Below are 25,952 nucleotides of genomic sequence, written 5' to 3'. Positions count from 1 at the left end.
TACTACAGTATATATACTATATATGACAGCTAATCATTATCAGAAGGATTACCTGATACATCTTGTTACCTTCTTTGATGAACCTTTCTCTCAGACTGTGCCACTGTTCTCCTGAACAATGGCATCACACTAGGGGTGTGACGAGACGAAACGCGACAATATTTCTCGTCGATGTGAATTTTGTCTCGCGAAGCTATAATTAAGGGGCGCAGCAAAAAAAAAAAAAGACGATTGGTTTTCGTTCGCTCATTCTGTCTTCTTTTTATAATGTCACGTGTGGATCATTAACCTTGTTGCAGCTTCTACCAGCTGAGAAGATCTCAGTCAAATGTATGAGATGAGATGAGGAGAGAAGCAGCAGTAAGTTGGCCGCAGGTCTCTACACTGAGAGCCTGAAGTAGGAGGAGCGGAGGGATCTAGGGTAGCTATGGAAGCCTAATGATGCCAAAAGTAAAATTAATCACACTACCAAATTAACACAAAAACACAATTTATATATTGTTCTACTTGTGTATTTCTGTGTTTTTTATTAGCAATATGTTATAATTTGTGATAATTGGATTCTTTATTAGAATTGTTTCTACTCTTTATAATTTACCTTTTAGTCTTTGTGATTGTATCTAACGTTTGTATTTCTATAAATACCAGCTGTGTACATACATCTTCTGATGCCTAGTCTGGACACATCATCAGTGATGTGCCTGGACTCATTGGACGTTTCGGGTCTTTCAACAATCATACGCCCTCCTCCAGGTGACCCAACCGGGATTGATCAAGTCCCGGCTTGTGTCCAGACGGCTAGCTAACCACCATGACTCCATGGTACTCCTCTTTTGAGCCACAGCCATCTTGAGGCCCTTTCTGCCGCTTCGGTGGAACTGCGGATGGCTCTCCTCTTCCTCTCTCCATCGATACCTAAGTAGCTGAAGGCTCTTGCCAAAGAACGGGCTGCAAATCCTCGGCATCCAACCTCCACAGGGAAACACCTCGCCCTCCAACCAGCTTGATGGCAGTCGCTGACCAGCCCTGCGTACTTGGAGATCTTTCTCTCGAAAGCTTCTTCCAAGCGGTCTTCCCACGGAACTGTCAGCTCAAGAAGCACCGCTTGTTTGGTGGACTCAGACACAAGGACAATGTCTGGTCTGGACTGCGATGTGGCTGGGGAACTTCAGCTGATGTTGAAGATCCACCAACAACTGCCAGTCTCTTGCAGACGTCAGGATGCCTGCTGATGTTCTTCTGGCAGGAGTTGGCTTGTCCCCAGCTTTGACAAAGGCGATGGTCTTCTTGGAGGGGCGGAACTGTTTTGCCCATGCCAGTCCTGTGCTTATGGCTTCAGCGATGGTCTTAAGGACTTGGTCATGCCTCCACCTGTACCGTCCATCTCCAAGTGCCCTTGAACAGGAGCTTAGGATGTGTTCCAGGGTTCCTCGCTTGGAGCACAGAGGGCATGCTGGTGTCTCAGCTATGCCCCATGTGTGCAGGTTTGACGGGCTTGGGAATACATCATACACTGCCTGGATTAGGAATTTTATGCGTTGTGGCTCGGCTTTCCAGAGCTCAGCCCAGGTCACTTTTCGCTCAACAGCATTCTCCCACCTTGTCCAAGCACCCTGTTGCTTCATTCCCACCGCCTTGCAGGTTCTTGTCTCCTCCACTACTGCTCTCACCTCGTCCTGAACAAGTCGCCGCGCTTCCCTCCCCCTGGTGTTAAATTGGGGGGTTGGAAAGGATCCAAGCCCAGCTCGACCTCGAGTGACCACTCCCACCAGGCTCCTGTGACGCAGCCTTGCATCTACCTCTTCGACTGCTTTCTCTTTGGTTACCTTGAATTCCTCCTCCAAGGATTTGAAGGGCAGTTGCAGTTTGTTGCTGTTCCCGTAGAGTGCAATGCTGCTTAGGCTCTTGGGTAGTCCAAGCCATCTCCGGAGGTGGTTGCTGACCTTCCTCTCCAAGATCTCTACTGTTGAGATAGGGACTGAGTAGACGAGGAGAGGCCACAGGATCCTGGGAAGAATGCCGTGCTGGTAGACCCAGGCTTTGAACTTCCCAGGTAGGCCTGACTTGTCCACGGACTTCAGCCAGCCTTCCAACTCAGTACATGTCAACTGGACAGATGTTGTGTCTCTCAGAGAGCAGTCAAAAACCTTGCCCAAGCTCTTAACTGGCTTCTCTGATAGTTGGGATGGCTGTGCCTGAGATGGTAAACCGGAACTTGTCCTCCACCTTCCCTTTCCTCAGCACCATTGATCTGGAATTATCCATCTATAAAATATCTATATGGGGAAACCTTTTACAGTGCTACATACTGCATTTATATTATATATTTATTAATTATATATTTAGAAAGTGTGTGATTCATTACAAGACGATTAGTTAAAACATTTCAATTCAATTTCCATTTTGTGAATTTCAAATAAAAGAACAGTCTTTCTTCATTGACGTTGTCTTAAAAATATAGTTAAAATCTCGTCTCGTCTCGTCTCGTCTCGTGAACTGAGTGTATCGTCACACCCCTACATCACACACATAAAAACTGAGACTTTTTTCTTACTTATAATATTTAGAACAGTTGGACTGTCAGTCCCTGCTGGTCTCAGCAATCACCCCATAAGGGGGTGTGTGCTGCCTCTAAGGTATTCTTTTATTTCTTACAAATTTCTCCTTTGAATAATTATTTGTGCTTGTTTCAGTTAAAATGATGTATTGACATCTTCTCTTAAGTTTAACTTGTCTTTAAGAAAGACTTATTTTGATATTTGATTACTGATGACTTCACATCCTGTCAAGTCGCTTCCTGATAGCTCATTTCCTGTCTATGTTCACTCCCTGGTTGTTCAGAGAAGCAAGGCAGACATCTTATGCATGTTCTGAATGTAATCTGCCTCTCTCCGCTAAAAAGCATCATAGAAGCAATGCCGTAAGTTCATTTATTTAATGTTAAGGATGTTAAAAAGAGATAAATAGTAATGTTTTGATAAAAAGTAGATTTATAAGTGGTTAAAAATGAGTTTATTTACATTTATTTACAAGCTAAGAAACATGCTAGTAGACATTTTAACTTCTACTTAAAGTGCATACAGTGATGTAAATCTATGTTTATGGCCGTGCAATGTCATATTTAGTTAAAAACACGGATGCTGAATATTTTGTATGGTTTGTTCACAGTTTTCACCAGCATGTCATTTGACGATAATGAAGAGGTGTGACAGTAAATGGTTGACCTTACTACGACTCTGTCTTCATTGGCGATGGTTTAACTTGGTGTTTAGTCAGAGTTTTGACACACTGCACGAGAACACTACAGGGTGGCACTAGCCCCTCTCCCAGTTGCTCTTCCTGGGTAACAGTGGTGAAAGGCAGGCAGTTATTTCAGTAGTTAACTAACATAGAAACTGCAGGCAGCCCGAAACTACTTTCTTGTAAATGAGTCTTCCTGCATGTCAGACTGAACAACGGCTCCTAGCTGTGAAATAATCACACTATACCACTGCCAACTGTGACATCATGCTTAATGAAGTAATTTCACTTCCACAATAAGTGTGGATATGATCAGTTCTTTCAGGGATTTGACCTGACGTTGAGCATGTAGAGGACTGTTGGTCTACACCCACACAACACATGCAGCACCTAAAGGTATGCAGATACTGTCTGATTGGTTACCCCTGACTCATTTTACAATCAAACTGACTTTCTGATGGATGGATTATTCTTTCATGTGAAGAGAGGTCACCAGGACACTAGGGTTGGGACACTTGATGAATATGTCGGCTCTCTGTGATTGGCTGACCTGATTGTGTTTTTTGGGCCATTTGAAATAAGTTACTATAGTGTTGTACAAGCAGGGTAACTCCATGGAGGGATAGGCCAGTGTGCAGGTTGTGTGTGGTGCTGAGGCTGGGTTTAGTTCTATAGTTCAATGGTTTAGCCATTTAACCTGACCAGGCTCACTTAAGGTGGACTGACCTTTAAGATGGACTAGCTCATTGCACTGACAATCTCAGCCTCTATTAAACAGAGAAATGGAGAAACGTCTGGTTGTTAAGTCTCTGCTGAGTAACCAAACACCTTGTGACGAGGCCCTACAGGACCACCCACCAATCAAATTACACTGCTTTAAAAAACAATGCATTTCTTTAAAGCCCATGTGTAACACTCTGAAGTGTACTGAGGGTTGTACATTAGTTATGTAAATGAATGCCTGTTTAGACTGCAAGGAGAAAGCAGTGTGTGTGTGTGTGTGTGTGTGTGTGTGTGTGTGTGTGTGTGTGTGTGTGTGTGTGTGCTGTTCCTGCCAGGTTGATTGAACACATTGATTGTAAGATGAGGCTGTCTCTTCATCACTTTACGCTGGTTTAAAACCATGTGTTACTTTTACCCACTTCATTAATGAATGATAGAAAACTATATTACTGTGTGTGTGTGTGTGTGTGTCTGTGTGCGTGTGTGTCTGTTTTTCTCTGGTAGGAAAAATGTACACCATATCAAATATTAACTATGTTACTTGGTGCACTGGGGCATACCAGAGGGTTTGTTTGGCCTATCCATTACATCTGGCTGAATGAGTGTGTGAGTGAATAGAGTGACGAGATGGAGGAGCAAGTGGAATGGATTTTTGGATGAGTGGAGGATAAAATAATGGAGCGACAGACAGTGAGAGAAAAAGAGGTAAATATGAGAGGAGGATGGAGGATGAATAGCATGGATTGTGTTTCTTCTCAGTTATACTGCCAGCACATCCTTCACTGCCTTACTGAATAAAGGCTTAGTGAAGGCTGTGATTCTAAAACATCATACAGTAGAACTTGATGCTACACATCATATTTTTGCACATTACTAACAGTGAAAAGTCCATTCAGTTAGTTTAGTTAGTGCTGTGGTTTAACAAAATGTACATTTATTTGTAGGTGATGCATGATAAATGTATGAGTGTGGTGTTGTGAGCTGGAGATACTGTCACTTATTACAACATGTTATCAGTGTATGAGGATATTTAATACAGAGCTGGGTATGATCTGAAATATTCTGATAGCAGTCCCAATACTGCGTCTGTCTTTCTACACAGATGCCATTAACCTGCTCACGTTGAATGGTATGTTTCTGTCTGCTACAGCATACAGCATGGGGAAAAAAACACAGACACCACACGGGGGAGTTTTTCAAGTGTATGATTGTGGATGTTGTTAAGGCTCATCTGTACATAAGGTGTTTTTCATTTATCTGTTTTAGGGAATAAAAAAATTCCAATACAAATATATTGGATGATAATGTCGTATACATAAACCATTATTTGTTATTTAAAAAATGTTTTTAACAAATGTGGTTATCAAACACTTGTTAAAAGATATGTAATGGAGGCTGGGATGTTTTACACTTTAAGAATAAACTTAATTTGTATAAAGTAAGTAAGTAAACTTTACTGGGAATTTAATATGTATTTATTAAACTTAATTAGGAAGAGGATCAAATATACTTAAATGTAGCAAATATATGTTGTTAAAGTCCATGTAACGTAAGAATAAATATGTGTTCTGAGTTTGACATACCACAGAAAAGTGTGTTGTTAACCACCCTGCCAAATTTGAATGATTAAAAAAATCAAATCGCCAAATATATGAAATTAGTCTTCAAAGTTGTGTAAAACTCAGCCTTTTTCTCTGCTACCAAACACTGTGGGAGTGCCTGCTGAGTTCGCTGAAACCCCGCCCCCTACCAAGTGTCAATCAAAGTCACCACCTCTACCAGAAACATGGACACTACGTCTGAGAGCTTTCTGCTGCTAACTCAGCTGCTAGCCCAGTGGCTAACTCGGCGGCTAGCTCGGCAGCTAACTCAGCTAACTGGCTAACGGTAGACTATAATAGTAGTAGTGCGCTGAATGTATTCATACCACTACAGCAGCAGGGTTTATGATTTTCAGACCCGCCCACTAAATCCTGAACACAGAAATCTTGAAACACAGTTTGTGAAGCCTAGCTCCACAATTCAAATCTAAATGGTTGAAATGTTTTTTTTACACCTTTTTTAGAAATACATTTATGACCTATTTAATGTGTTTAGAAGAAAATGTCTGAATTCATTAATGTGTATATATATATATATATATATATACATATGTCGGCACATATTGGACAGCATAAACTCCAATACCGATATATCTGAGATAGGTTATTGGTAGACACACATTTTGGTGGGCTCTAATATGTTTTATGTGTGACAGAACTGTATCACTATATAACTTTATCATTACAGTTATCACACACTCATGCTGAGGCTATACACACATTGTAAAATAGATGTGTTTAAATGTATGCTGGGATGAAGAGAGCCTAGATGAACCCTGTTAAACACTCATCTTCTGCCGCTCTGCTGTTTGTGTTGTGTCTTCTAGAGATGGGCAGTGAGTTGCCGGGGACAGTAGCCATGCCAGGGGCAGTGGGAGCCGGCCAGGTGAGGATGGGAGGAGATGTACCGGGCCGTGGGGGCAAGAGGAGATCAGGAGGGTGAGTATCTTCAACTATTAAATATTTATAATGGCAGCAGCACAGTGTCTCCATATCTCTGCCCTGGCCAACAATAGACACTGTTACTGTTGCCTCAGTCTGCCACTGATGACTGATGGTTGTTTCTGTTATTAGTTCTGGTTACAGAATGAGACAGACATTTGAAACATGAAAACAGAACTGTTATCTACACATGGAACCATTCCTCACAGGTCTTGAGGTAGATTTGAAAAGAAAACATCAAAGCAAAACAGGAAAAGAGGAAATATGATTTTAGAGACATGAGACATTTCCTCTGAAGTGACACGTGAAGCTGTGACACTTCCTAATATTAATACAGTTGCACAGTTATCACTGACTGAGCAGCAGCCTGTTATATATTATAATATGTTTGATAAAAGACCTGCACATGATACAAACCTGCATTCCTGCTGTGTCCTGCACAGAGACATGTGAACCATTACTACTAAATCTTCAGTCAGACATTGGGGCATGGGTCAAGTCGGTATGGGCTTTTATCTAGCAGAGTGTTCTTATTACAAATAATCCCACCATATAAACCTGAATCTGAGTGTAACAGCTGATTTAATATTTCAGTAGATTGCATGTGTGTGTGTGTGTGTGTGTGTGTGTGTATGTGTGTGTGTGTGTGTGTGTGTGTGTGTGTGTGTGTGTGTGTGTGTGTGTGTGTGTGTGTGTGTGTGTGTGTGTGTACACCTGTTGATTGAATACAAACAATTTGAGACGTGCACTCTGCAGTTTTCATTATGGATCAATCTGTGAGCTGAAATGTGGAGAAAAGCCTGAAACACTGCAGACTGCAAAAGAAAGACAAATTGCAGTCAGCAGTAACATTTCATTGCTGTGTTTGTGCCGGCATCATTAGTGCAGAATCTCTGGTGGATAGGAACTTGCACAAGTCACGGTGCTGTTAACAGGCACGATCCATTCTCTGTGAATTTGGCCCAATGTGTTTAATATGAGCAAGGGACACATACTGAAACGTATTTAGGACAGCAGAGGAGGGAGGACAGAGGTGTTGTAGGTAGGCATTGAAACAGTAGATTGGATGTTATCAATTTTACTTGTGATAAACTTAAAAAATGCTCACAAGTGAGTGTGGTTGGCACATTGCAGGCAGCAGCAGCAGGTTCAGGACTGGACTGGTGTGAAATACTGGGACATTCTGGAAATAATGTCAGCAAAGCATTTTGATCAGTCTCTCATCAATGTCATATAAGACTTGAAACTTCTCCTGAGTTTTAGTTTTCTCATTTTGAGTGCAGCAACACAGTCCAAGATGTCTACTAGTTGAGTCCATAATCAGCAGAGATTAAAGTTCTGTCATGATGAACAACAACTGAAGATATAACTCAGTGAGGAAAATTGCAGCCAGCCGAAGGAGAGTGATACACAACTACACAGAAGACTGGACATGAGCCATAGGTTTTAAACATTAAGACTTCAAAGCTAGAATAATCATCAGTACCAATGGGAGTGTATTTATGGCAGCTAAGCCTCTCCACTAGCTACTGGGCCAAGAGGAGCTGTAAAAGTCATAGTGAGGAGGGAATACTGCAGAGAGCTTGCACTCAGCTTTCTGTCCAATATAGGAAGTAAAGTAAGTGGATGGATCATTTAGGGCCAGATTACACAGAGGAAGCATGGACACTATGTTTTATATAAAAGAGATTACAGCTGTGAGACTGCCATGTGGACTGGGAAACTAGTTTCTCATAGTAATCTGAATGGAGAGACAGACAGTTGAGGGTGGGGCCAATAGGAAGACAAACAGGAAGTATTCTGAGGTGTAACTATGGAGCAAGAGGCTATCCAACACTGATCTTGATGTAACCTCTCCATTATTCACCATGCTGTGTTAACACATTAGTAAAAAATAAAGTATATCAGCAGCCGTAGAGACTAGACCTGCATTTGATCAGGCGTAGGATTGCTGAGATTGGCATAGGCTCTCTGCTTTTTGTAGTGTCAGGATCTCTGTGATTACGGTATAAAAGGAACTGCAACATCTCTAAATGAGCTGATGCTGTATCTAGTAAAGTGAATCTTATTTACTGAGAAACTCCTGTCATGCCCTGAAGCATCCCAGCTTCCAACCCTACCTTACTTTAGAAAAGTAGTGGACTATAGCAGCAGTCGTAGCCTCTGAAGTGACTAAATACTTGTCAAAGAGTTCTTCAGATTATTACAGTAGTCACATTGAAAGGCATAATCTGTCCTCCTATCACTAATGGATCTAAAGGACTGCTTCTCAGTCTACAGCCAAAGCAAACAGCAGAAATAGAAGAGCATGTAGAGGAATGTTGTCATGTTAAATCCTCCTTACCACATTCATGTTAACTATTCTGGTGTTTCTTCTCAAGACATTTCAACCTCATCCAGAAAATGCTCCAGTCAGAAAGAACGACACAGATTGAAATAAATACAGAAACTTGGCAAATTGGGTTTTTTTGCCATGTGATCAAATCAGTGGGGATATTTAGGAATGTTAATTTACTCATCTAAACAAATAATGCTGGTAATACACAGAAGAAGTAGGAGAAGCAAGAAGAAACAGCGATGTGACCATTTGTCAGCTGTTTTGGTATTTCAGTTGAATGGTGATGTTAAAGCTCTTTAGTGAATGGAAGCATATTTGACATATAAATGGCATTTTCAGATTGTGCATTAGTGCAGTAAGAGCATCAGTAGGGGACAGAAGTAGAAAAACAGTGGCCTTTAGACTCTCTCTCTCTCTGTGTGTGTGTGTGTGTGTGTGTGTGTGTGTGTGTGTGTGTGTAGGGAGTGAGTTCAGTATCTTGTAAATCTAATCCCCAGAGGCCAAGGAAGGCACTGAACTCATGCACAGGCATTAGGCCTACACTAACATGAATAAATAATACAAATTGATGACAACTACACTTGTTACATGTACTGTACTGTACTGTACTGTAATGAATGACCTATATGGGGAGATTTTGGGCATGAGGCATTGTTGGATGTTTACACTCCGAGTGCATGTATGTGTGTGTGTGTGTGTGTGTCTGTGTATGTAGATGAGCTGGCTCCCAACAAACAACAACAAACACACAACAATCCTCTCCTGTGATCATGCATCCAGACACAGTGATGACAGGGAGGACCAAAGAGTTCTGTAGTCCCAGTGATCTCTGTGATTACTTACATATACATGTAGAGCTGGACTATATATCAATATTGTTAAAAGGATAATAGATATTGTAATATTGTGATATGGTACGTGTTGTCTTTTCCTGGTTTTAAAGGCTGAATTTCACTAAATGATGTAATTGTCTAAACGTATCAGACTTTTCTAGCTGTTCTATTATATGCCTTTACTCACTTGCTCATTATATCCTCATTTAATGATGTAAATCTCATGTGTAAATCATTTGTGAAAGGACCAATAGTCATCCCTACAATATTGTCAGTATTTGGTCAAAAATATCATGATATATGATTTTCTCTTTATTGCCCAGCCCTAATATATACATATACATATACATATACATATACATATACATATACATATACATATACATATACATATACATGTATATGTATATGTATATGTATATGTATATGTATACATACTTACACACACACTTAGAAATGTGGTTTTCTACTCAATTGAATATGTTTTAGATGTTCTTTACCATCATGGAAAAAGATGGTAAGGAGGGATGAATAAAGTAAACAATCCTAATTCACATACACCAGAAACAAAACCATGACCACACCTGGTGGTATATCAGATTAACCCAGTACCCTTCCTCTCAGACACCTGGCACTGAGAAAGCTTGCTAAGCCCATTCAACAATGCTCATTCCTGTCATAAGACTGACACAAGCTATCACACCTGCTAGAAATACAGGTCATTGCTTCAGAAAGAAATGACTCCAGTAACCTTGTTATATAAATAAACAAAATAATGATACATAAATGTAATCAGAAGAAGAAAAATATTCACATATTAAAGACAATGAATTATGGTTCAGATGTACTGTAAAAACTAGTATGTAAGACCCACCTTTAACGTGATATTTTTTCATTTAAAAGTGGGGTGTGTGTTATACCCAAGTGTGTCCTATATAGCAGTAAAATACAGAGAGGTTGATCTGGATATGATCATAGGTATGTAAAGGGCCTTCTACACTAACAATGATAACTAGAACTGATGTGAGCATCCACACTTATGAACTATGACATCCTATAAACAGCTCTGATGAATAGTTTCATGGACTTGATTAAGCACACAGTATTAAATATGTAAGGTTATTGTGTTCTTTTAAAAGGTTTAATTGAAACTCACCTGAACCCGGTCTGATCTTCACATGATAATAACAAGCAGACTGTGTTTACTGTAAACTGTCACCACATACTTTCTGTCTTTGCATACTTAGGAAAAAATATGATTACGGTCATAGTGGCTTTGGTTTAGTTTGTTCTAGTCTGCAGGCTGTTATCAGTCTTCATTATCTCTTCTCTATTAATGAAGTCATCAGCTTCTTGAGGAGTGTTTAGTCCCTGAATCAATTTTAGCCTCAATTTTAGCCATCAATTACAACAGGAACGTCTGGAATCCTGACTTCCTCTCTGCTTTGATGGATGTGGAGAATCCGTGATGCTGTAGTTGTTGTAGTGTGCTCAGAGGATATTTCTGCTATGGAGTTTCAGGAGAGAGAGACAGGGGCCCGTACAGTTTGTGGTCGCAAAACCAAAATGTTACAAATGAACACCCAGTTTGAAAAGGAGGAACTGTCACACAGTGAACTCTCATGATTTCAATACTCTGCTCACTCAAAGATAGAAAGCTTTTGGACAGGTTTTGGTTTTTTTTAAAAGATATATTTGTAGATAGGATAGAGGCCGAGAGAGAGAGGCCAAGAGAGAGGCTGGTTGAATAGGCAGGTATTGATATGTGTTCCTATATAGATGTTTGAATAGTTTCCCTAAGGAGAGCAAGACAAGGCTCTCTAGCAGGAAACACACCATCAACAAGATTATTTATTCAGGAAAACTATCGATTTATATAGTTCTTCCACTTGCTGATATTCATACTTTGAATATCAATATAGCTAGATGTGATGATATGGACCCTGATGCAATTCACCAAGCCCTGGAAACTGTAATTAAAATATTCCAAATCATTGATGTTCTGTATGGTTTTGCACACATCTGTTTGTGGCGCAGCATCAATCAGCTGCTGCTTTGGTTTATTTTATGAACAGGATCCAACTAAATATTTACTTCATATGTGCCGCAACAACGGATTAATGCTTGAAGTATAAATCATTTATTTCACTCTCCAACCAAAATCCTTACAGAAAATGGTGTTTATTGTGGTGAAAGCAGGAAAGTCAGCACATCAGTCTGCATTGATTTATAAATGAATGTGGGTGATTCTTACAGTATCTGATGTCCACAGCTGTTTATAGTGTATGAAAAGCTTCTCCCTCAGTTCATTAATAAATCAAGTTTATTATGAAATCTCTGCAGCATGTGAAGGCAGCAGGACTGATACGTTGATACATGTGCAGCTTCTGATATGCTGCAGCAGAACACACACACACACACACACACACACACACACACACACACACACACACACACACACACACACACACACACACACACACCAGACTGGTTGGATATGTCAGGTTAGCAGCTCATCCAACTTTCTTTTAAGCAAATGTAACTCATGTTTTATCCTTGAAACACACTGCAGTGCAAACACTGCGTTTAGCATTGGCACAATTTAATCATATACATCATATCAGCTTCACCAAATCAATATCTGTATTTCTATTATTGTTATTATTATTATTATTATTGTTATTATTATTATAGTAACTACCGGTATGTGGTGAAAAACCTCCATCTATCTTTGGATGCAGTTTTGTGATACTTTCTGTTTATTGAGCTGTTGTTATAATGTTAAACTGTGACTGCCTCAGCTGTTTCACAGTTCTGTTTCACAGTTCTGACAGCAGTAATGTTGCTTGAATGCATCACACCTGCTGATCTATGTTAAGCTTCACTCACACCTTTTGCATGTTGCACTGCTGCACATACATAAACCACACAGTATAGATCAAATTGTGAATGTTTGCAAAGGAACATTGGAGATAGATGAAGACCAAAAACATCACTGTCAGGTTCAAGTACTGTGAAGTGTCTTGGGAGCAGGCCTGTGGGATGTCTTCCTAGCATGCACTGGGGCAGTATACTTCTGGATATAAATACTACTTTTAGTGTGTTCCTGCATTCCACACTTCATTTGTTGTTTTATAAGTAGTTATTAAGATTGTGAGTGATGTTCTGTGCTGGTAATGATTATATCTTTTCAAATACTGCTAACTTTTAGTTCCAGTAACTTGATGTTAGTGCTACAAAGAAATGACTCATGTGATGTTCCTGTGGTGACATGGTGAGATAACAGCATCAGCTCTGTAATGAAGAACCATCCACTGCTACACAGTTATCGTATCATTGCAGTATCTATGGAAAATGAAAAGATAACAAAAACAAATGCTGAGTCAAATCCAACTTTGTTTATTGTGTGAGTGAAGGAAGGAGGAGAGAGAGACTGTAACCAACCTTGTCCCTTTGCAGCAGCAGAACCTACAATAACTTGGTATTCTTTTTTTTTACTAGAATCACTGGGAACTGCCTTCAGACAGCAGTGTGAGTTCATCTGACAGAAATAATAACTGTGTTTTCTGTGGTTGTTTCTCAGAATGGACTTTGATGATGAAGACGGAGAGGGGCCTAGCAAATTTTCAAGGTGAGAAAACCAAAAACAGACAGCTGTTTAGAAATAGTTCACAAAGATGACACAGTTTCTGTTTGAGGGTATCTGCGGTCATGATTGGCTACATTACAATGTTGAAATTAACATACCGTATTTCCTCTAATAGTGGCACCTCAACTGAAAAACCATGCCTTTATTGCATGTAGGCTTATATTACAGAGAGGCCTTCACTTCTGATTTGCTCTGTTTCATTAGTATATTAGTATATATTAGGGCTGTCAAACGATTAATTTTTTAAATCGCGATTAATCGCAGAATTTCCATAGTTAATCACGATTAATCGCGTTTTGAATTGCATGTTTAAAATCCTGTTATTTTACATTTCAAGGCAGTTTTAAGCCCATAATGTAAAGCATTTCTTACCAGAGTGTCTTAACTGGGAATCAATCATGGCTCTGCTCGTACTCTGCTCGTACTCTGCTCGTACTCTGCTCGTACTCCGGTGGTAGTTAAACTCCGTTTGACACAGGTTGCATTTTACTTTTGACTTGTCAACTGAACCCTCTCGAAGTTTTTTAAAGTTAAACAAGCCGGAGATCACTTCAAAGCATAGCGCTACAGCTAGAGGAGTCGTCTAAGGGTGAGTAGAAGGGACAAAAAGGCTTGCAAAATTAAAATGCGATTTAAAAAAAAAAAAAAAGCGTTATGGATTGCATTAATCTAATCGCGATTAACGCGTTAACGCTGACAGCCCTAGTATATATTTTACTACAAAGCTTCTTTAGTTTCTGACCTGCTTCTATTTGATCTATTTACCAATGACCTACTCCATGCAGAATACTAATTCTAGCTCTTGAGATTCACCTGGAACATTTTGGCAGTGTGCCACTTAGCTGTAGCATGCAGATAGCATACTCATAGATTTATGCTTGCCAGGTTACCCAGGTTACTCTGGTCACTCAGGTTACTCAGGTTACCCAGGTTACTCAGGTTCCTCAGGTTACCCAGGTTACCCAGGTTACTCAGGTTACCCAGGTTACCAAGGTTATCCAGGTTACTCAGGTTACTTAGGTTACCCAGGTTACCCAGGTTACTCAGGTTACCCAGGTTATCCAGGTTACCCAGGTTACCAAGGTTATCCAGGTTACTCAGGTTACTTAGGTTACCCAGGTTACCCAGGTTACTCAGGTTACCCAGGTTATCCAGGTTACTCAGGTTACCCAGGTTACAGATGCTCATGTAGTATCACTGCTATAATTATTTAAAGCTGTTTTGGAGAAACCTGCAGATACCCTGTGTTTGTAATAATGACTGCTGTGTGAATACTTCATGACTCACTATTATTTTCCTCCATCATAAATACAATGCAATGTTTGTTTGTCTTTTGTTTTGTTTTTGAGAGTAATATTTGCTCTGTCATTGCATCTCAACTGTCCTCTCACATTTAATTTATCTCAACTTGTTTCCCTTTTTCTTTTGTCTCATATTGTGCAGAGTGTAAATCTGTAGGATGTAAATGCTTTTTTTCCTGAGCTGACAGTACCACAGTGGAGTTGTTTCTGTTAAGTTGAGTGGTGGAGAGGAGGAGCTGCTCTCTGCTGAACACAGGAGGAACTGCACTCTTAATAATGGACAGTAGCATTACATGTATGACTTATATGATTTACTAGGCTACAGGAATGCTTCATGTTCACACTGTGAAAGGGTTTGACACGTTGTACACTCCCTCAAAAACAGCTCACTCACTGATGACTTATAGCTAGGAGCTCTGGTTCATTCTCCTGCTCACTTTGTGATGTACACCAACAGGATAACATACAGCAGAGGTGTAAAACTCATTTTCATTCAAGGGCCACATACACATCAATTTGATCTCATGTGGGCTGGATCATTAAAAAGATGGAAGGATTCCTTCCTAAAATAAGAAGGGAAGCAAGGAAAGACAGACAAAAGGAAAGAGGGAAGAAATGTAGGAAGGACAGACAGAAGGAAGTAAGGAAGAACAGATGGAAGAAACAGAGGAAGGAAGGAAGGAAGGAAGGAATGAAGAAACAGAGGAAGGAAGAAAGGGAGGAAGGACAGATGGAAGGAAGAAAGGAATGAAGGAACGAAGAAAGGAAAAAAGGACGGTAGGAAGGACAGATGGAAGGAAAGACAGAAGGAAGAAAGGGAGGAAGGACAGATGGAAGGAATGAAAAAAAAGGAAAAAAGGAAGGTAGGGAGGAAGGACAGATGGAAGGAAGGAAGGAAGGAAAAGAACACAGAAAGGAAAGTGGGCTGGATCGCACCCCTTGGCAGGCGAGTTCTGGCCCATGGATCGCATGTTTGACACCCCTGCCATAGAGTCTCTGAATTTAAAGTGACAGTATAGTAGTTTAGTTTTGTACTATTCAGAGTAGAACAGACCATTGGAAGCCTTTTTTTGTAACTCTAAGTTGTACCATGTTGTTCCCATCACACTCTCATGTTTTATAATATGTGCCTAGCATTATATGTTAGGAATATGGATGCATTTAATGTGTAGACACATACAGTGTGTTACATGCTGTCTCCTCTCTTCTGTTGTCTGTAGGTATGATGATGATCAGATTCCTGGTGGAGATAAGGAGAGATATGCCAGGTAGGCTTAGCCAGCTGAGGCCACAGAGGATTAACCATTCAACAGACTGTACACCTATTCCCATCACAACTAAGTCAAATATTAACAATTGTTGCCAAAAAAAATCACGAGGGTTCATATACCAATTTATTAGGTTCATATTGGTATTTTTTAATAAACGTGTTACCCTGTTAGTGTTTTTTTAATTTAAGTTTTATCACATCGGGCCAGAGAAATTATTCCATTGTGGTGTGTGAGTAGTTCAGTTAAACAATATAAACACTGATAGGAACATTGCTTGACAATATAGCAACAATAAATTCAATTATTTCTCACCCATCCTATGGCAGTCTTTTAGGAATGTGCACCAAAATAGGTACAGTGGGGTTGGTTGAGTTAGCCACAAGTTCACCACATGATGTTTTATAATGATGTGTCATACAGACAGTGACAGCTCACCACTTCCAACCACATTAAATGTTAAGAGCTGCTATGGATGAATGAGGTAAGGCGTCGATGGTCTAGTGCTACTTTGGCTACTCAAAGCTCTGTTCAGCCACAGAATGGACGAGGCAGTCCCAAAAAGAAAGAATGGTGAAGTATATTGTTGATTCTTCCAAAACTCTGTGTTAATATTGATGGTATATATAACTTCACCATCTAATAAAACACAGAGTATAAACAGTCAGTGTCAAACAGCAGCAATCAAACACATCCCTAATTATTACTACAGTGTCAGTATATTCATGAAGTTAAGGCTCAAGGTCTGCAGGTGAGACACACTATTTTTATCTCTATCTCTATCAAATCCAGCATATATAACTCCTAGAAGTCTGTTCATGTGTCCAATCCAATCCAACTATAGTTTGTCATATCAAAGCCTGCAGAGGAAGAAATAGTGCTGGATGATGCCAACAGAATGTGGCAATCATGATGGACAATGATATTGTGGGGGGGGGGTTACCCTGAAGCACAAGCGCACACACACGCATGTGTGTGTGTGTGTGTGTGTGTGTACAGATAACATAAACAGATGATATATTGCAGTGTAAGGTCTAGTCAAACAGTGCAGAGGTATGAACAGATGCATCCAGCTGTTGACCTGCTTTCATGCGTTGAGACAAAGTGTCTAAACTCTTCTCTCTGTTTCAGAGAGAACCACAGTGAGATTGAGCGACGCAGACGCAACAAAATGACCCAGTACATCACTGAGCTGTCAGACATGGTTCCTACCTGCAGCGCTCTGGCCCGGAAACCTGACAAGCTGACCATCCTGCGCATGGCGGTCTCTCATATGAAATCCATGAGGGGCACAGGCAACACATCCACTGACGGGGCCTATAAGCCCTCCTTTCTCACTGAACAGGTGCTGTACTGTTGTGGAATTGATGAGCTTTAATTAAGGAAAGAAAAACTAACAAACTAGTAAACTACAAACTACAAATCCACATTTCTAATCAGTTTCAGACGTCACAAAGTGCTTCCTGTTTTTAACCCATCACTCTACCTTTGCACGCTATCTAACCATTACTATAGCTTCCCACACCACAGAGCCTGGTGTTGCTATCACCTCACACTAAATGATTCACACAAACTATCCTGTTTTTAACAATTTACCAAAATTATTTTACAATAACATAATCTTTACTTTGGGTGTCTACAGACCCCATCACAAACAAGCACTGCAATTGAGGGTGAAAACCCAGCAAAGTCATCGTTAATTAGCACTGAGCATCATTTCACTTATCATATTTGCTGAGAAGTCACAACTCCCTACTTTCTTTTAGCGATCATGGTTTTCTGTTTGCAATGTAGAACATAGAGTAACAGAGAATTTGAAGTCATTTACAAATGTAATGCAAGCATGGCAAAACATCTCAGATTAGCACTTGCCTGTGTTTTGCAGTTGTGTACAAAAGCATTGTCTGAGTACACATCCAAAATATTGCTCCTTACTGTTCAAACAATCAAAAATATAAGCAGAAGATATACATCAAAAACTGAAACTCAAAAATATATGTAAGAAATATAACCAGTTAGATTTTGAGCATTTTTAGGATTAATTAGAAACTCAAAAATTCAGCTTACATATTCAAGGTACACATCTATATGGAATATTAGAGAGAACCTGTGTGATTGGCTCCCAGCTGTCATAATGTACACACCGTGTCTATAAAACATATTAGCAGTGTTGGGGAATAACTAGTTCCATGTAACAGCATTATGTCATTTAATGACAAAATAAATGTTACAGTTACTGAGAAAAAAATGTGTCATTAAATGACAGTTACTGATGAAAAAGGGAGGTTACATCTGAAGTCACACCTTTAAGATTTTCCTATTTTTTAAATATTGAACATGTTACTGAATACATATATTGCTGTTTTTAATTCTTTGAAATCAATATATTTTTATATTTAGTAAATAAATCATGAAGTGGGCTTATTTGGATCACACATGAGCTTAAATGGAGTCACAGTACCAATTAATCCCTCTTTGTTCATCAAATCTCTTTATTTTATATTCATAAATCTACATGAACTAATGAATACATTTTACAATGAGAGATAAATGTTGATTTATAAGAAATGATCTCTCTTATAAATCATGTCAGTATCCATGAAGAACAGTAAATGAGAGCATTTACCTTAACAGCTGGAAACATTGGTTAGAACATTAGAAAAGTCATCAAATGTAATAAGTTACATTGCTTTGATTAAGTCATTGAAATAGTTACATTACTTATTACATTTTAAATAGAGTAACTAGTAATCTGATACCTATTACATTTCCAAAGTAACCATATTGGCTTTCTTTTGTGCTTATTACCATGTTTCTCAATGCCAACAATGTTGTCATTGAGAAACCTGGATAATGACTTCCTGGGCAGATGACTAACTATTCATATAGAGAGTGGTTTGACAGATTATTATATACACTAACAATGGCCATGGTGCAATTGTCACATGATTCACAGGTTGTTTTGCCTTTTAGAAGTTTTTATGCTCAAGCTTTGACTTCACGATAAAGAAGCTGAAATGCTTCTTCAGTATATTTGACTCATACACTTGTAATTATGGCTCATTACTGAAGGTAATACAGTATGCAGATGATTAGAAATGATCTTACCTGTACATAATTTATTTGTCTTTTTGTATGTGTGTGTGTGTGTGTGTGTGTGTGTGCTCATGGGCTGATGTCTCTGATGGCTGTAGGAACTGAAGCACCTGATCCTGGAGGCAGCGGACGGCTTCCTGTTTGTGGTGGCAGCAGAGACAGGCAGGGTGATATACGTGTCGGACTCTGTGACGCCGGTACTGAACCATCCTCAGTCCGAGTGGTTTGGCAGCACTCTGTATGAACAGGTCCATCCTGACGATGTGGACAAGCTGAGGGAACAGCTCAGCACTTCAGAAAACTCCATGACAGGTAGAATGGCCATTTCACTAGCAAAGACCACGCCAACTAAGATATGAGTTCCAGTATTTATTATGTTGAAAGAAAAAGGGTTGAGGGATAGGGAAGAAGGGATGGGGGGTGAGGGATGAGGGGTAGGGATGAGGGGAGAGGGTAGATGGGAAGGGATGAAGTGAATACTTTGGTTGTTAATATTGATGAATGTGGATGTGAATTACAATTGTTCAATGATAAACTGTGTACATTCCCAGCTGAGAGCCACAAGCTCTCATTCTGGTCCTTTCCACTCCAGGTCTGCTTGTTCTAAATTACCCATATTTTCTTCAAATGAATTTGACATGACAGCAATTGAGGACCTACAAATTTTGATGTATGAAAACTATATACAGTATTATCTTTGGCATGATGTGTGGCAGCCCTGTACATGTACACCTTTACATCTTCAGCACAGATTAGATCAGTTTACTTCATTTCATGACATTTGAGAAAAGTATCCTGTGAAAATGTGTCAGCCATGTGTGCATATGGAATAGATCAGCAACACAGCCTAGATGTGATTACTACATTACATGCCATTACAAGGACATATTGAAATTATGAATTATAAATTATAATTATAAATGATTGTAATTTACTTTTCAGATAATCTTTAGATTAAATATGAGTTGTATTATGTTGTCACTGTGACTTTTCTTTGAGGTGTAGAAAGCAAAGTTTTCATCAGCTTCACTGTGGTAAATCAGAGTGGTGTGGAACCTTGTAAATGTGTTTGAGTCCATACAGACTCTGTGGTGTGAAAGATTTTTTGTTGTCATTTTAAATGAAAAAGTGTTTCTCTTTACTATAAAAATCCTAAAAACAAAGATCAGACGGGGGAAAGTCAGAACTCTTTGGGGTTTGACACTCCTGGTTGAAGAAAAGACATTCTAAAAATAATTGTTAAATATAGGATCCAGTGTTTTTGGAGGAGCTAAAATCAGTCTTATTCAATTTTTAGTAGAGAGATATTTTAGGTCTACACATGTTTGTGTATCCTACCATTTGTGTTATTGTGTAGTTTGCAATCTGTATCTGGCGATGGTGAGGGTCTCTCAGGTCAGTAGCTGCTGGTGTTTGTACTGTTGGAAAGCTTGGCACGGAGCAAAAGCCTCCATCCTTCATAGGTCCCACGTATAATAATATAATGCCTCTGCCTCGTGCCAGTAACTGGGTTACTGTCATGAACCGAACAAACTGAACAATACACACGTGCCCCGAACTGTGACAAGCATACTGAATGGGACAGATTTTTTTAATGAATTGTTCCACCCCTCATTTTTTGAATTCTTTGAAAATGTGTCCCACAGTTTCATTTATTGAATTGGATATAAGTGCAATAATACATTGTTGAAGTAGCCCTTAAAGATGAAATAATCTAAACTCAGACTATATGCAGAGTTTATGAATTCTGCTTTCTTGTGTTTACTCCACTTTGTATCATTTTGTTTTTTGTCTTTACTCAGAGTTAACTCCTACATGACAATTCCATATGCATGAGGACATTGTGTAATAATACACTGAGTGCTCACTAGAGGGCAACATTGTCTTGTTAAACCTCTTTCCCTTCATGATAGTCTGAGGCTTCACAGCATCTCCGTCAGTCTGTCCATCTGACCCCAGAAGGCCTTCGAACCATGCTATCCAGCACAGCCATGTAATCCACATAAATCACTAATCTCCATCAAGAGCTGTCACAGATGAAAATACACACATGAGCATGCACACATTCACAAGCACACGCAGATGCCTTTGAAGTCTCAGCATTTCTCAGAGTTAAATTTCACTGAGTGGATTGTGTGGAACTAAAGCAGTTGTGTCTCCTTCTTCTGCTGCTCACTGTCTGAACTTTGTAGTGTGACTGTAGCAGGACTGCGTGTTTTTCCAGCTCGCTGATGTGGAAGGACTAAATGACATTCAGCAGCTAGATGTGGAACAAGTCATTGTTTCCTGTACAGCAGTTGTTGCTGTCTGTAGTTCAGCGTGGTGGGAATAATATTTAAGTGATGCGCTGAGTATAGCTCAGAGACATTAAGACTGTGTTGATCTTGTGGTCTCGGGCATCATTCTTCAAGTTTTTGACCATTGAGAACATTCAGTATTTTCCACTGAGACTGCTAAATGTGGGTACGCGGGGGGGGGGGGGGCTTGTGAAGTACATTAAAGACTGCTGTGAGACTCTAAAACTGATGGCTGAATCCAAACGTCTGGACTCTGGCTCTCAATTGTCCTGCATTTATTTTCAAAGACAACACAATTTTTTCTTTTCAGGTTTGATTTTGAAGTAAATTGAAACAATGAGGTCTTCATGTTCCACATACACATAATACACATAAGGTTATCTAGAAAAGCAAAAAGTCTGTGGTGATGTTTAGCTCAGTGGGTAGAGCACCTGCGACCCCGGTTCGAATCCCGCGCCGAGCGGTCCTATCCTGCATGTCATTCCCCCCCTCTGCCTCCCATTTCCTGTCTCTCTCTCCACTATCTACATTAAAGGCAAAAAAGCCCCAAAAAATATTCTTAACACAAAAAAAAAGAAAAAAGAAAAGCAAAAAGTCTGACCCCCTACAAAACAAGGATCCTCAGCTGATATGATTATAATATTAGAATAGTTAAGATATTCACAGGAAAGGGATCAACCTTTATCTAAATGACTTGAACTGGAGCATGTTTGCAGGGTCAAGAACATCTCAAGACTTTGACAGTAAACATGTCTCAGTATAGAATAGAATAGTAAAGGATAGTATACAACAGAATAGAATAGAATAGTATAGAATGGAATAGACTGTATTGTCATTGCACAAGAAGTACAACAAGCTGTGCTGTGCCCCATATACAAAATACAAAATAAACCGTAATAATTACACAAACACTAACCCTACCCCGTACACAATCATCACAAATTAATAAATATATAAACAAAGCATTTAAAAGCAGCTCAAAAGCAGTGTTGCGCAAGTTGTCCCATTATTGCACAGTCAGATTGTAATAAAATTATGTTAAATAAAGTTCATGACAAAATAGTGGGGCAGTATGTATGGGATCCAGGTCCAAAGGGTGGAGGTTTGGAATCAACCTGAGCTTCTTTTTGTGGATTTGCGCTTCCTTCAACAAGGTGGCAGAGTTTAAACAAGTTCGTCGGACCAGAATGTCAAAAGTTTTAACATTGTGAGAAATACATTATTCTTATTGGTTTTATGTCGATGGCTCTACACCACTAAACCACTCTCAGTAATGATGAAGTCCCAACCCAAATGTAAAAAGGAGAATGTATGGACTTAGGAAGAATCATGGGCTGGAACAATAGTCTGGTGCTTGTGTGCAGTGTCTCCAGCCTTAGTGTGTGCTGTAGTGCTAAGTAGTCTCTGCATAGACATGCTGGTACTAGAAGTGGCAACACGACTCCAAGATGCTCCAGCACACAACTGAGAATTTTACATTTGTGTTTGTGAGCAGTTTAAAGAATGTTGACCCATAATGCATAAAGAGATGCTTTAAAGCTGCTGTCTTATACCTTATAGATGTAGAATCTCCATCAGCATCAGCCTGTCATGTGAGGAAATCTGGATGTAGTAGAGGAAGTTACAACCTAAACTTGAAATACCAGAAGAGATGAACAGATGGAAAGACACCGATCATTTTGTCTTGAAAATGTATGAACATGTACGTGGTAGGGACTGGGAGGTAAGCATTAGAAGGTTTGATAGGTGTGTGTGGTGCGATGGAGTGATATAGCTCCTGTTATAGGCCTGTATGCTTATTGCCAATCATATAATCTCCAGTCCTGCTTACTATGTGGCACGCTGACTTTCTCTTAATGCTCTCTCATATTACTTGTGGTCAAAATATCATTACAATAGTAAGGAACAACATTACTGCCAATAATAATAAAAACGACGCCATTTATATAGTAGATAGGTTCATGTCACACTTGAAGTGATTTACACCTTAACGGCAACAGTGTATGCTCAGTGAGATAAGTAGAGCAGGTACACAGATACAATCAGCACAAAGGAGTGTGAAAGATTCAATAAAGACTGTTTAAAGTCTGTACAGCAGAGGCAACTTGTCTTACATTCCCACAATGCATTCTAACTAGAGAGTCCCTGACTGTTAAAAGCATGTGTTTAAAGACTGTGTAAAGTGAATTTTCTTCTAAACACATTAAATAGGTCATAAATGTATTTCTAAAAAAGGTGTAAAAAGCATTCCAACCATTTAGATTTGAATTGTGGAGCTAGGCTTCACAAACTGTGTTTCAAGATTTCTGTGTTCAGGATTTAGTGGGCGGGTCTGAAAATCATAATTTTTTAATCATTCAAATTTGGCAGGGTGGTTAACAACACACTTTTCTGTGGTATGTCAAACTCAGAACACATATTTATTCTTACTTTACATGGACTTTCACTGTCAAGAAGATTCACCTGTCATTAGTTCTTCTGTGTGAGAGAGAGAGAGAGAGAGAGAGAGAGAGAGAGAGAGAGAGAGAGAGAGAGAGAGAGAGAGAGAGAGAGAGAGAGAGAGAGAGAGAGAGAGAGAGAGAGAGAGAGAGAGAGAGAGAGAGAGAGAGAGAGAGAGAGTAGAGAGAGAGAGAGAGAGATGAGAGAGAGAGAGAGAGAGAGATCTATGTTTGGTCATCAGCTTATTTTCCTCTGTCTACATCTGCGTGAATGAACACTATCACGGTCATGTGTGAGTTTCCAGTCAGCTTCATATTTGTGAAATGCTGTGAATTCCTTTTCCATCTGGAAGGGATCAGTCCTGTTCTGAATGTGATGGAGCCAGATTCTGCTGCTTAAAGTAACAACATGAAGCTGTGGGCCTCCACCTTCCTACAAACTCAACCTGAGCCCCAGTCCTGTACACACCACCTAAACCATGTGCTCAAGCAACACAGAGGCCTTTTAAGTGGTTTCATGGTTCTTAAAAGAACTTCTACTGGGTCCCTTCGCTAAATCAGGGAATGTTATTTTGCCAATGCATTGAGTGATGAACTGATACAATAAAAGGTTGCATTGTCACCACCTCCTTATGAAAGTTGAAACAGTTCAAGGGAACAGCAGTTCCAGGCTTTGTGGATCTGAACTGTGTGTATTGTTGAGAGCTTTGGAGCAGCTTTGGTCTGGCAGCTCCAGCTGTCTCTTTGGGATTTCACAGGAATTTCCATCTTTTCATCTTAGTTGCAATGCCGGTAAATAGAATTTGTTGTGGAAATGAATTTGCACTTGGATGTTAGTCACAGTCTGATAAATGAGGCCAATAAGAGCCTTTTATAGAATAATACTGCTACACGTCAGTCTGAAGTCATTTGAATTTTTCCAAACCACAAGTTGATGACAGTCAAATAATAGTAAAATAACAGTCAAATAATAGTCAAATAATAGTAAAATAACAGTCAAATAATAGTCAAATAACAGTCAAATAATAGTCAAATAATAGTAAAATAACAGTCAAATAATAGTAAAATAACAGTCAAATAACAGTCAAATAACAGTCAAATAACAGGTCAAATGATAGTAAAATAACAGTAAAATAATAGTAAAATAACAGTCAAATAATAGTCAAATAACAGTCAAATAATAGTCAAATAATAGTAAAATAAAAGTCAAATAATAGTAAAAATAACAGTCAAATAACAGTCAAATAACAGTCAAATGATAGTAAAATAACAGTAAAATAATAGTAAAATAACAGTCAAATAATAGTCAAATAACAGGTCAAATAATAGTCAAATAATAGTAAAATAACAGTCAAATATTAGTAAAATAACAGTCAAATAACAGTCAAATAATAGTCAAATAACAGTCAATAATAGTCAAATAATAGTAAAATAACAGTCAAATAATAGTCAAATAACAGTCAAATAATAGTAAAAATAACAGTCAAATAAAAGTCAAATAATAGTAAAATAACAGTCAAATAATAGTAAAATAACAGTCAAATAAAAGTCAAATAACAGTCAAATAACAGTAAAATAACAGTCAAATAATAGTAAAATAACAGTCAAATAACAGTAAAATAACAGTCAAATAATAGTAAAATAACAGTCAAATAACAGTCAAATAATAGTAAAATAACAGTCAAATAAAAGTCAAATAACAGTCAAATAACAGTAAAATAACAGTCTAATAATAGTAAAATAACAGTCAAATAACAGTAAAATAACAGTCAAATAATAGTAAAATAACAGTCAAATAACAGTCAAATAATAGTAAAATAACAGTCAAATAACAGTCAAATAATAGTCAAATAATAGTAAAATAACAGTCAAATAATAGTCAAATAACAGTCAAATAACAGTCAAATAATAGTAAAATAACAGTCAAATAACAGTCAAATAATAGTAAAATAACAGTCAAATAACAGTAAAATAACAGTCAAATAATAGTAAAATAACAGGTCAAATAAAAGTCAAATAACAGTCAAATAACAGTAAAATAACAGTCAAATAACAGTCAAATAACAGTAAAATAACAGTCAAATAATAGTAAAATAACAGTCAAATAAAAGTCAAATAATAGTAAAATAACAGTCAAATAAAAGTCAATAATAGTAAAATAACAGTCAAATAAAAGTCAAATAATAGTAAAATAACAGTCAAATAAAAGTCAAATAATAGTAAAAT

General features: G+C 38.7%; 1 protein-coding gene across 2 annotated transcripts in view; it reads left to right on the top strand.

Moving 5' to 3' along the window:
* The window catches only part of arnt2 (aryl-hydrocarbon receptor nuclear translocator 2), a 79,879-nt gene that overhangs the window by 7,782 nt on the left and 46,145 nt on the right, over positions 1-25,952 (top strand). Inside the window, exons 2-5 of one of the 2 annotated variants that reach the window (XM_053315656.1) lie at positions 6,392-6,503; positions 13,261-13,308; positions 17,039-17,240; positions 19,090-19,303. In XM_053315656.1, the coding sequence (XP_053171631.1) occupies positions 6,392-6,503; positions 13,261-13,308; positions 17,039-17,240; positions 19,090-19,303 (576 nt within the window). Of the gene's footprint in view, positions 1-6,391; positions 6,504-13,260; positions 13,309-17,026; positions 17,241-19,089; positions 19,304-25,952 lie in introns of both variants that reach the window. The other variant, XM_053315649.1, reaches the window with a different exon arrangement.

The sequence above is a fragment of the Scomber japonicus genome, chromosome 1 (assembly GCF_027409825.1).
Source record: "Scomber japonicus isolate fScoJap1 chromosome 1, fScoJap1.pri, whole genome shotgun sequence".
Taxonomy (NCBI): Eukaryota; Metazoa; Chordata; class Actinopteri; order Scombriformes; family Scombridae; genus Scomber; species Scomber japonicus.
Note: the sequence above shows the minus strand (reverse complement) of the source record. Positions and strands in the feature narration are given on the sequence as shown.